Source organism: Mus pahari, chromosome 22, assembly GCF_900095145.1.
Source record: "Mus pahari chromosome 22, PAHARI_EIJ_v1.1, whole genome shotgun sequence".
Lineage (NCBI taxonomy): Eukaryota > Metazoa > Chordata > Mammalia > Rodentia > Muridae > Mus > Mus pahari.
Window position 1 is genome coordinate 11,776,122 of NC_034611.1, and position 12,596 is coordinate 11,788,717.

Consider the following 12,596-nt stretch of genomic DNA (forward strand, 5'->3'; position numbering starts at 1 on the left):
CAAATTGTTAGTAAGTATCATGTGTATATCATGAAACGTCAAGCTGTACGACTTTGAGTGATACACTGGAATTCTTTGATGAAGGCAGAGGGATTAGAAGTATAGGAGCCCAATCTCTTCTCTATCTGAGAGAGTTCACTCAGTGAGAAGGGGACGTGCACTCTGACCAGACCATCTACCCCCGCAACCTCCCATAAGGGAAGGACAGTCGCTGAGTCAGATTCTTCTAGGGGTGGAGCACTTGGGGTTTTGGTCGTGGCCTTAGAGCGAGTAATAGGTGGTGTGAAGGTGGGTGCCAGAGTAGAACGCTTGGAGGGGCCTGTAGTTGGTGCAGAAGGAGGGGGAGAGCTGGGGGTGACAGGCCCTGGGGAGTCTCAGTGGGGGGAAACCGAGGTAGCAGCTTGGGTTCTAAACTGCACAGAAGTAGGCCTACGGCAGAAAGGAGGTTGTTTGTACACTGGGTCCAGTATCGTAGTATCGTCCAGTGGGAGTTGTGCAGGGTTCATGGCTAACAGGAGTTGAATTGGAGAGCAGCAAGAACACATAGCAGGATTGGAACAGAGATAGATGAAAGATTTTTTCATAGGTAACCTCTTCCCATTTACCGGTTTGCTGGCAGTATGTATTAAGATCCCTTAAAACAACTGGGTCTAAGGTGCCACTAATTGGCCATCGAGTGAGTACTGAGTCCAGACTTTATTGCAGAGGAATATCAATCTGGATGCCTTTAAGGGAGGTGTGAACCTCAAGGACTCAAAGTTTTCTAGGACACATCCCAGAGGTGTATCTGGGGGTACGCTTGAGGACAAGTTGTTGCCCATGCTCTGGAAGTTCCTGGTGTTCTTACCAGCGTCCCAGAGAACAACTCAGAAACCAAAAAGGAAATCAGCCAGGCTAGAGTGCCCAAGTCATCACGAGGACCTCTAGTGGCTACCCAGTAAGTCCCGGACTTACTGTGGGAAGTGCTCTATCCTAGCCAGGGATTTCAGCCAGTCGCTGGGGACCTGTGCGGAAAGAGCAGGTTCCAAAAGAGCAAGTTGCAGATGGGCAGTGTCCCTTCTATGCCAGCTGAGTCAGTAGTCCCTTAGTTCTCGGGTAGAATTGGCCAGGTTCTGTTCCGTGAACGGGGGTCCCGCCCCGCTGACAAGCCCTACCAATAGTATGCCGGTGTCTGTGCGAGAGGTTTTTGCGAACCGATAAAATGGGAACATGGAAGCCGGGTCTATAAGGCGCTGTGGAAATGGCGCAGCTTGCTTAGTTTAAAGTTTCTGTGCCCTGCGACAGCGGCGGGTCACGTGGTGGAAGTGGCGGGCAAATGCGTTCCTCACTCCTCCCTCCTCCCTCCTCCCTCCTCCCTCCTCCCCCCCTTAGGCCTTTGCTTAAGCCCTGGATTGATTCTCAGACAACTGCTTGGGGGCAAAGGCTTAACAGCAGTTAATCCCTTTGACTGGGATTTAAAACACAAAGGGAAGTGGAGTTGCCAAGAGTTTTGGCTCAGAGGGAGGAGGGAAAGTTACAATCAAGGCAATGGGAATCTTACTGAGGATGTGTTCTGTGACCAAAGCTGCATCCTGCTGGGGTGCCCCTTGGGCACACCTGATGCTGTTAGCTGCTGGTTCCCTCCCCCCTTAATTCAATCCAAGTCACAGCACCAATTTTTTAATTAATATTATTAAGCAATATTAATATATATATATATATGTTTATTAAGCAGGGATAGGGAGCTGCGAAGCGGGTAGAAGGGTAGAGAAGAAGAGAGAGAGAAAGAGAAAGAGAAGAGAAGTAGAAGGGGAGAGAAGAGGAGAAGAGAGCGAGGAGGGGGTGATCCCCTAATTTATACAGAGAATGACGTCACACCAATGAGGGTGGGGACTAAGCCAGGTGAGTTGTGGGATTGAGGGTCTTTGTCCTGGCATCGCAGGTCCAGGGTCACATGGTTAGGCCAGGTGCTAACAATTTCTCTTATCAAATCTTCTATTGATTTATCTTCCTTTAACTATTCTTACATCTATCCCTTATCTTGTTATTTTTAAGCATTTATTTTATCTGTATGAGTGTTTTGCTTGCATGCATGTATGTATGTATGTATGTATGTACACTATGTGCATGCCTGGTGCCTGTGGATACTAAAAAGGGATGTTGGGACCTCTCTGAGACTGGAATTACAGAAAGTTGTGAGCCACCACGTGCATGCGTGGAATCAATCTCTAGTGTGCACATGCAGCCTGTGCTACTAAATGCAGAGTTATCTCTCTAGCTCCTTTATTCCTGTTCTTGATATTATGCCTTTATAACTGTACACATTAACAAATATCCAAATAGTTTTGTTCAAATAGTTTTATATTATTAACTTGTTTAGTTTTGCAGATAGAATAATAGCCCAACCAGGTTACATAAATTTCCTTCCATCTTTCCCTTTTGTGTATTTGCCCAGGTTTTCAAAGTCTGGGAGAGATACAGCAACACCCCCTGCCCCACTTCCCATAGTGTATGACTTTGTTAGAAGTAGCAGGTGTCTCGCAGACCCCAGAGCACTGTATTCTGTGCCACAGACAAGGTACAGAAAGCTGTATCTCAACCTTCAGCCTTGGATTAATAATGGCCATTTTCTATCTCTATTTTGTGTGTGTGTAAAGCAGGGTTAATAATAGTTTTTGTAGCTAAGCCAATCAAGGGAAGCAAGGCACTTGTAACAGGGCACTCATGTCCAGTGTAGTTTGGCTTGGCTTTGTTCGAAGTCACATCCAATTAATAAACAGAAAGTGATAAAATACCTGCTTTTTGGTGCAGATGCTTACAAGGCTAAGCAGGTGCTTTTCCATGGAGTCATAGCCCCAGGCTTATAATAGTCTTTTCTCTGACTGAAGATCTGCTCAGGTCCTAGGTATTCATACACTTGGTTGTACCTGCTGTCAATCTGCTCAGGTACCAGGTACCATGCACTTACATGCACTTGATGTTATAGGCTGAAGTATTAGTTACTCATACTTAGTTGCATTCACCACATGTGACTCTGTTGTAATTCTTTTTTTTTTTTTTTGTTACTCTGTTGTAATTCTTTAGCAGACATAACATTATATTTGTAAGTAGTTTCTCTACACTCCACCCAACAGCTACCTAATAACAGCCAGTTGTGAGCCTGGCTTGCATGGGTATGAGCGCTCTCTCTCTCTCTCTCTCTCTCTCTCTCTCTCTCTCTCTCTCTCTCTCTCTCTCTCTCCCTCTCTCCCTCCCTCCATCTCTCCCTTCCTCCTCCTCCTCAAGCCCCTAGCTAGCCTCTTCCCCTTTCTCTCTCTCTCTCTCTCTCTCTCTCTCTCTCTCTCTCCTCTCTCTTTCTGTCCTTCTCTGTGCCCCCTTCCTTTGCCTCTACCCCTTTCCAGTTCCCTGCTCTGCTCCCTGGCACCCTTCCCCCAGTAAACATCCTTTTGTACTAAGCCTGTCACATGGCTTGATTGTCCAGGGGAACACCTTGGCAGGGCCCCTGTGAGGTGTTCCCTCCTGCCACATTTCACCCCTGTTTTATAAAACACAACAACATTGCTTCTCAGTATTCAAGAGGGATTAAGTACTCGGTCCACAGCCTCCCAACTTGTGAGGATCAGTGCTGCCTTCTGCTGACTGTCCTCTTCCAGGGACAGCAGGCAAGAGGGAAGGAGCCAGGATTCTCCTTGGCAAGCTCTGCTCACCTAGAAGAGTCCCCTTTTCTGATTAGCATAGACTGTGACTTGTGCTTTATCAAAACTACTGTGGCATTGGAGAAATAATGTTCCTTACTTTTTTTTTTTAAGATTTATTTATTTATTTTATGTAAGTACACTGTAGCTGACTTCAGACACTCCAGAAGAGGGCATCAGATCTTGTTACAGATGGTTGTGAGCCACCATGTGGTTGCTGGGATTTGAACTCCGGACCTTCAGAAGAGCAGTCGGGTGCTCTTACCCACTGAGCCTTCTCACCAGCCTCCCTGTTCCTTTCAAACTCAGTCTGACCAGAGTCTGCCACTACCCGCTATTCTACACTTACTTTCTATATTAATTATTATTAAAAACTACCCTAAAACATCAGAAAAATTTTATATCACAGTTCCAAGACCAAAAATTCAAGATCCAGAGTGTCGTCAACCCATTTCCTTTTTTCTTTTTCATAATTTATTTTTAGATAGACAGGTAGATGTTTTGCCTGCATGTTTGTGCACCACATGAGTGCCTGGTGCCCCAGCAGGCCAGAGAGGGTGTTGGATCCTCTTGAAGTGGAATTATGGATGGTTATAAACCACCATGTAAATACTGGGAATCAAACCCAGGTTTTCTGGAAGAGAAGTCAGTGCTCTTAAACACTAAGCCCAAAGAACTATTTCTAAATAAGGTTATACTCTTGACGTTTAGGCTGCTTTTAGGTGGGACAATTCAACCAGTTAACATTGTATTCAGAATCAACATTGTACCTGTAAGATTTTTATAGACCACTCCACAAAGTAGTTCAGAAGTATATTGTTCCTCGTCTATACGATATCTAAGAGGCTCCCGTTACCAGCAATACCAAAATCTGTACAAAAGCAGATAGTGAGACTGGAGTCCTACTCACAGAGCAGGTAAATCGCAGAGACTTAATGAGGAGGGAAGAGCGAGTCACAGAAGACAATGGGTTGGTTATTTTATAAAAAACAAAACAAAAAAACCCTTTAAAGCCACAGAATATATTCTTCAGGGAAACATTCAAATATGGAGCTGTGAAAAGACAAAATATTAGGGTCACTATTGTTTAGGCTTTTCTGATCTCAGTACTGTTAAAACAAAATCAAAGACGGTAAGCCCAAGGTCAAGTCCAGCCCTTGTCTCATGATGAGTGGCTTCTCTTCATGAATGATGTTCTAGCCAAGGACAAATTCCTAGCTGATCATTTCATTACCATCCCTCATGACTTGGATTTATATCATGTATATTATTTTCTCTCTTGCAAATGTTACATGAACCTTGAGGACTATTTAATGGACATTACGTATTCTGGTAGACCTGTGTGAAGTGTGAAGTTTTTGTCAAGTGGTTACAGGATTTTTTCATTTCTGTAGTTTAAAGATATTGTCATGAGCCGGGTAGTGGTGGTACACACCTTTAATCCCAGCACTTGGGAGGCAGAGGCAGGCAGATTTCTGAGTTCAAGGCCAGCCTCGTCTACAGAGTGAGTTCCAGGTTCCAGAACAGACAGGGCAACACAGAGAAACCCTGTCTCAAAAAAAAAAAAAAAAAAAAAAAGTATTGTCAGATGTACCCAGATGTAAACAAAGTATGGCCATAAGGTTGGTCAAAAAGTCACAGTGTGCTGACTGTGGTGCCTCATGCCTTTAACACCAGCAGAACCATTAGCAGCAAAGCCATTTGCAGGCATCTATCTTGTGTTTTGACAAAGGCTCAAGGAAGTAAAAAACGGTGCTCTCCCTTCCCAAAGAGCCAAACGTTTGAGTGTTTTATATCAGAGATGGAAAGCTATGTGACAAAAGCTGGATCACCACTGGTAACATCTTCGTTTCTTCCTTTTCATTTGACAACGGCTCAGCCCCACGCCTACTCTGGAAGAAGTCTGTGCCTGGGCCCAGTCTTTTGATAACCTGATGGTCACTCCAGCTGGAAGAAATGCATTCCGGGAATTTCTTCGAACAGAATTCAGTGAAGAAAACATGCTCTTCTGGATGGCCTGTGAAGAACTGAAAAGGGAAGCTAATAAAAGCACTATTGAGGAGAAAGCAAGGATAATATATGAAGACTATATTTCTATTCTCTCTCCTAAAGAGGTGTGTGTCTCATTAGAGCCTCATTAGAGCCTAAACTTCCGGTGTCACTGTTTGGTTAAGTGCTTCTTGCACAGTCCTGGGCTCTATCCACTCAATTGTAGGGTTGGTGGGTCCTGTGTCCACTCTGTCATAGAGCTGGGCGAAGCTGGATGTGGGGGTTTGACTGTGCTTACCCCATGCCATCTCCAGCAGGTGAAGCCCGAGGACACCACTCCAGGGGTGGGAAAGCACAGTCTAAGGCACGGGACAGCTGGTTCGGGTGTACCCAGGTCTAAGAAGAGTCTGGGGACGTGGGGTTCTCAGGCTTTTGGGCATACAGGGACCACTGGAAGTCAAGGAAGAACTGAGAACAGAATCTGGGCTAGGGGGCTAGATCTACCCTGGGGCAGCAAGGGTAAAGAAGGGCGCGCTCTGGCTGGTCCCTCAGGGAGAGGCCTTGGCTTAACAGTCTTGGGCTTGGTGGCAGTCATGGCTGGAAGGGCAGAGAGGCCTTCTCTGAGAGATTAAAGACTGTCTCTGTAGGCAAAGGCCTTCTCCATGGCTCCCCATGGCAGATCCCGATGAAAAGAGACAGTCTGTGGTTGTAAATCATTTATTGCCATGGTGGAAAGTAGATGGGTAAAACCATACCACCCTCCTCGGGGTGGGCCTGAGTAAATACCTTTTGCAGGGAGGAATGTCTGGTAAGGAAAGCTTACTGGTTAAGCCCTCCAAGCCTCTATGTACCGCATTAGCATGGAGATCTGTCTTGAGCCTATGTGACCACAGGTCACATTCTTTACATGTGGAGGGGCTTGGGGCGTTGCTCTTACATGACTGAGGGCCACAAGTCTATGGAAGGCTGCGGCTAGTGACAGGGACCTGGGGCGTGGGAGCCGGGCGAAGCTCCTACGGTCCCTTCAGGGTCTCCAGGGCTTCTAGCCTTAGCTCAACCTGGGATCATGCTCCCTTTCATGGTCTCACACTCAGTAGCATTCAGGCCCATCCAGCAGACCCTGAAAAAGTATGAAGCTTTTTTTTTTCCCTAGAAAACATATCCATAATTCTCAGCAGATTTTGTCACAGAGGAGGCCAGGTGCTCTCCCACTGACACTGGCTTTCCTTTGTTTTACGGTTCTAAGGGTGAACCCAGGGCTGCTCACATGCTGAGTCAGACTTCTCCGGTCTTCCTGTTGCTTAAAAGCACAGCGCTATATAAATAAAATTATCCCCCTATCTTGAGTAAAATTTTTGGGGGGTGTCTTTCTACTTAGAGCATTGTTGACAGAGTACTGGAACTGGGAAGTTTTCCCTCATGACATCTTCCTAATATCACAAAAAATGCCAGAGGAGTGAGATGAAGCAGGTTCCTGCGTCTTAGCATTTATTCCTCCAAATCTGCAGCCCTGAAAGTTAGGTTGATTTTTTAATTCAGGAGCCTAATATCACCAAGTTCACAATCATTGCCATTTGCTGCGTTCTGCTAAGACTGTGGTTCATAAAGCAGAATTCTCTCCTGGAGTCAGGGACCTCACGGAGGCAGAAAGACTTGGGAGCATCCCTCGTGGGATGGCCCAGCATCCTCAACAAGACACTGTAGAATAAGTCATGAAGAAGAAAGGATGAAGACGGACAAAGAATAATGAAAAGGAAATTACCAAAACCTCAAGGAAATGAAAACATCCTGGGGCTAGGACTAGCTGAGCCCAGGGCGAGAGTGCTGTGGTACATGAGCTATGAACGTAACAGCAGCCACTGTTCCTACAATGCAAGGTGCCAACAAACTGTCGGAGCTGTGGTGAACAGCAGCAGACCTAGAAAAGGGAAATTCTGGGCTGGTGAGATGGCTCAGCAGTTAAGAGCACCGGCTGCTCTTCCAAAGGTCCTGAGTTCAAATCCCAGCAACCACATGGTGGCTCACAACCATCTGTAAAAAAAAAATCTAATGCCCTCTCCTGGAGTGTCTGAAGATAGCTACAGTGTACACACATATAATAAAAATAAAATAAATAAATAAATAAATAAATAAATAAATCAGGATTTAAAAAAAAATAAAAGAAAAGGGAAATTCTTCATGGCAAATTTATACAGAACAAGGGACTTTTTGTGCCTTGTTTGAGAACTACAGAAAATTTTAAGTTTTCACACCAAAAAATACCAGCTTGGCTCTATGACAGGACTCCCCAGTAGACAGTGCTCTGGCTTACTATGAGGATCTTCTAGTGACTTCTAGGCAAAGCAGACAAACAGCTGTCCCAGAAAGAGGAAACAAGAGCATGCTAGCTTTCTCCTCTAAATCCCAAGTGGTTCAGACACCTTCTGAGCCGAATAGTAAAAACGGAGCTGGAAAATAGAGGACTTAGATGACTGTGGGCTCAAAAGCATAACCTTGGGGCTGGTACACGTGGACTTCATCCAGAGAGTCAACAAGTCAGGGCAAGGCACAGTTGAGTGTCAGGATAGAGTTTGCACTTTAGAAAGAACCCCTTGGCCAAATCATGGAATGTGCAGGAAGAGATGGTGGGTGGACTCCAGCAGGTCAAGTTGGGAGGCTGTGACACAGATCCAGCAACAGGAGCATAGCAGAGGAGGGGACCTGTGTGGTAAGGAGATAGGGTAGTGCTGCATGCCTATCATGTGAGCCCTGGACACTGAGTTCAAGGTTGTATAGTGAGACTATCCAGAAAGGAGGGAGAGGGAGAGGAATAGAAAAAAAAAAACTGGCAGGGAGGGAACCAGTAGAAAGAAAAGGCGATGAGAGATCTACAGGGCACACTCAACTGGGGAAACGGATGGTTCCATTCACAGAGCTTGCTAGTGTTCATGCACTTTATTTCTTTTCTTTCTAAATTTATCTATCTGTCTGTCTGTCTGTCTGTCTGTCTGTCTATCTATTTATTTTTCCCCTCTGAGAAGGGGAAACCCCCTCTAGGTATCACCCCACACACTAATCTTTCCCATCCCCAGCTCCCCAGCAAGCACATCAATTCACTACAGGGCTAAGTGCATCCTCTTCCACTGAGGCCAGACAGGCTGACCCAGTTAGGGGGACAGACTGGCAACAGATTCAGGGACACCTCCAGCTCCAGTTGTTAGGGGACCTGCATGATGACCAAGCTACACATCTGCTACATATGAAAGCACTTTCTTTCTAATAAAAATACTCATAAACCAACAGTCCTGAAAACAACCATTATTTCATTTCCCAATGTGAGTTCACTAGAGGAATTCACACTTACTATAGATACAGCAGGGACAGCTGGGATAGAAACCTGGATGCCACTGGCTCTCAGGCCCTGTGATTTGAGCACTCCACTTTGCAGACAGCTTCCTATTAACCTGGACTGGCACCAGAAACCTACACCCAGTTTCTAATCGGGCAGAAGTCTGCAGTGCCAGGTTTGTGTCTTCATTAGCAGGGATGAGCCTGTGCATGCTGCATTCTATCTTCACAGGCCATCCTACACTCATTAAAAGAAGCAAAGCTGTGTGGTTTTCTAAGGAGCTAACGTTCCTTCCGATGTGAGAGAAATAGTAAGCTGACTTCCGTATGACCTGCTGAGTGCTCTGGCCTCGGGCCAGCAATCTCCTTCCCGGGCCTTCCAGGGGCCACTGGTGCTGCTGAAACTCCAGTGTCCCCTTTCATTCACCTGTGAGTTGCCCCCAGCTGTGCAGGCAGTTAGGGTTCAGAAGGTTAGAACACTTTGTTTGCTGTGGGGTCTTTTGAACGATAAAATGATTCTGGGAATGTGGGTGAATTTACAACAAGACATAATAGCTGCTGCTTCTCTCCACAGGTCAGCTTGGACTCCCGAGTACGAGAGGTTATCAACAGAAACATGGTGGATCCATCCCAACACATATTCGATGACGCTCAACTGCAGATCTACACGCTAATGCACAGAGATTCCTATCCCCGCTTCATGAACTCCACAGTCTATAAGGATTTGCTTAAGTCCTTAACTGAGAAAACAGTTGAAGCATAGGTGCTTTCAAATATATTTATTATTAATAAAACAAGAAAATAACTCATGGACTACATCTAGCACAGGGAATTTAGAGATAGGATGTCTTGTGCTCCAGTGGTTCTTGGACTGTTGGAATAACAGATTCTTCCTCCACGGAAAGCTATAGATTCACAACGGAAACTGCAGCTGCCTTTAGTGATGCTTACCGGAAAAAAAGGGGTGGGGGCTATGCCTGCCTTAGAAAGATAGTATGCTCACACTCACATAACAGTAGCATGTTCTCAAGGGCAGGGCACATACGAGTCTCTGTTCTGCCTGCAGCATAGATGTACAAAGAGCAAATGGGAACACTTTGTTTTGCATGAGTTCAATCCTGCATTACCCTCCAAAGAAACGGCATTCAAATCTTTCTCAACTAACCCTTCCTTCATTCTGAACACTTCACTTGGTACCATGCTAGGACTGAGAGTCATAATTCACAAAGATGTGACTATTCCTTGTAAAAATGGAATCTCTCTCTCTCTCTCTCTCTCTCTCTCTCTCTCTCTCTCTCTCTCTCTCTCTTCCTTTCCTCCTCCCTCCCTCTGTGCATGCATGCATCCAAACGTGTGTGTATGTGTGTGTATGTGTGTGTGTGTGTGTGTGTGTGTGTGTGTGTGTGTGTATCCGTTATGGTTGGTGGAACACACCATCACACCATGCTCTCAATGGGTCACTCTCAGATATGTAGTAAGGGAAGCAACACTTAAGTGAAAGGGTGACTGACTGTATTATCAGAATCTATCAAGCTGAAGAGTGAATTTTGAAGTCCAAAGCTTGTCATGTTCACAATTTCTCAAATAAACATATTTTAATTTTTAATGAAAGAAAGGTGGATATTTTCACTCTGAAAAAAAACGAAACACAAGAGTTTTCTCTCAATCTTGTATTATCTCATCTGGGATTACTGAGGAACGTGGATCGTGTAGGGATGCATGCAATACATTTTCATCATCCAGATGAGTGATCCGGCTTTAGATCCCAAGATATTATGTTAATCACAGCAAATAGGATGACTTCATAGTTTACAGGTAAAAGTAGTTATAGACCTAAGCCACACTGAACAATCCCATGACCACAACAAATGGGGAATATAACACACTGGACAGATTTCAGAAGCAGGTTAGACAATCTACAGAGAACACACCAGCTCCACCCTTGTAGAGAAGTCTTGGCCTCCCCTTTGCCTGGTCCTGCAACAGCTTCATTGGCTTTGTTATGCAGCTCAACCCCAAATAAGACTCCTTTCCCTCATTGTCAACAAACCCTCTCACCTCTAACTTTTCATGGAGCTTGTCCCTCACCCCTCCCTCTGTCTACGAACCCACGAATACACACAGCCCAGCATCCCTCCTCACCTCCTTCAACTCATTTCAGAGAATAATGAGCCTTGTACTTTTCATGGTGCCAGTCTCTTGCATATGTTTCTGATCCCATTTTATTCAACCATTATTTTCACTGAGCAGAGGCCATGACTGCGATTCTCCAATGGGTTACATGCCAATGGTACCTACAATGTATTGTTATAAGTCCTAGGATGGAGCAAACCCAGCTCAAAGAATTTTAAAGGTTATAAAAAGATTTCAGCAGAAGTTCCACCAGAGTTTAACCCTATAGAACAAGACTGTCTATGTCCTGCCAATAGTTACTATAGGTGAAGAGGCTATTTGGGTGACTCCAAATGATACAGTTAAGGACATGTGAGGTATAAGGTAATTGTAAGGCATATACAAGGATACTCATTTGTGTAGAGGGACCTGCATGGCCAAGAGTCTATGCTTGGAGCCAAGTGTGGTTGCCCTTACCTGCATTTCTGGCACACAGGAAGCTGGAGCAGGATTTTGAGTTTGAAGCTGGGATGAACTATACAGAAAGACTCTGCATTAACAATTACAGCATAGATTCTAATATGGAGGAGTAGTTTTCAGCACACAGACAATTTAAAATCCCTGGGGAGGTAAAGCATGAAGACTGCTGACAAGCCCTTATGTGCATGGGCAGAGAGATGAGTCTCAAAGAAGGCTTGAAAGGATTTGCCTTGTAAGAGAGAAGAAATAACATGCAGATGTGGCATAAGGACAGATCTTTCAAGCAGTGGGAAAGCAGCATTTCCTAGGGATAAAGCAACATCCACTTATCTAAGCTTGGTCTGCTCTCCCACACTGTAAACTTGCTCTGTTTTACCCATACAAACAAGCCTGTATCTGTTAGCACAGTTGGCACCCTCTCACTAGACCTTCACAGCATCCCTCTACTGCCTCCACCCCATCTCTCCCTATTCATACTCACATAGAAAGGTGCTCTGACTGTTCTAGTAAGGCATCTGTGGCCCTAAAGCACATCATTTCCAACCTTATCTTCATATCATGGGTGATTTCTTCCTGGAAACCCTACTCCCATCTCTTCTATGGGTCTCCCCTAACTCTGTGTACTCCCTGAATTCTTCTCCATTCCTCTTCCCATAGTAGAACACAGTAAGCAAGTGCAGGGGTTCCCCAGCCAGAGTACCCCAACTCCGTAAGCATGCCAGCAGATGTGGGTAGTAAGTAACAATTTTTGGGTATGTCTTCTCCTTGGTAGCACTAGGGGGTAATAATAGCACTCTGTGAGGATTTAGAACACATCCATGTAGATTACAGTAAATACTTATAGCATGCTGTCTTAGTCACGGTTTCTATTCCTGGACAAAATATCATGACCAAGAATCAATTGGGGAGGAAAGGGTTTATTCAGCTTACATTTCCACATTGCTGTTCATCACTGAAAGAAGTCAGGACTGGAACTCAAGCAGGGCAGGGAGCAGGAGCTGATGCAGAGGCCAT

At 45.2% G+C, this 12,596-nt stretch overlaps 1 protein-coding gene across 4 annotated transcripts in view; it reads left to right on the forward strand.

Moving 5' to 3' along the window:
* Positions 1–10,598, forward strand: part of Rgs20 (regulator of G protein signaling 20) — a 148,948-nt gene extending 138,350 nt beyond the window's left edge. For all 4 annotated transcript variants that reach the window (XM_021222191.1, XM_021222193.2, XM_021222192.2 and 1 more), the window contains 2 exons: positions 5,554–5,788; positions 9,565–10,598. In XM_021222191.1, coding sequence (XP_021077850.1) covers positions 5,554–5,788; positions 9,565–9,753 — 424 coding nt within the window. In that variant the 3' untranslated portion in view covers positions 9,754–10,598. The remainder of the gene's footprint in view (positions 1–5,553; positions 5,789–9,564) is intronic.
* The last annotated feature ends 1,998 nt before the right edge of the window (positions 10,599–12,596 follow it).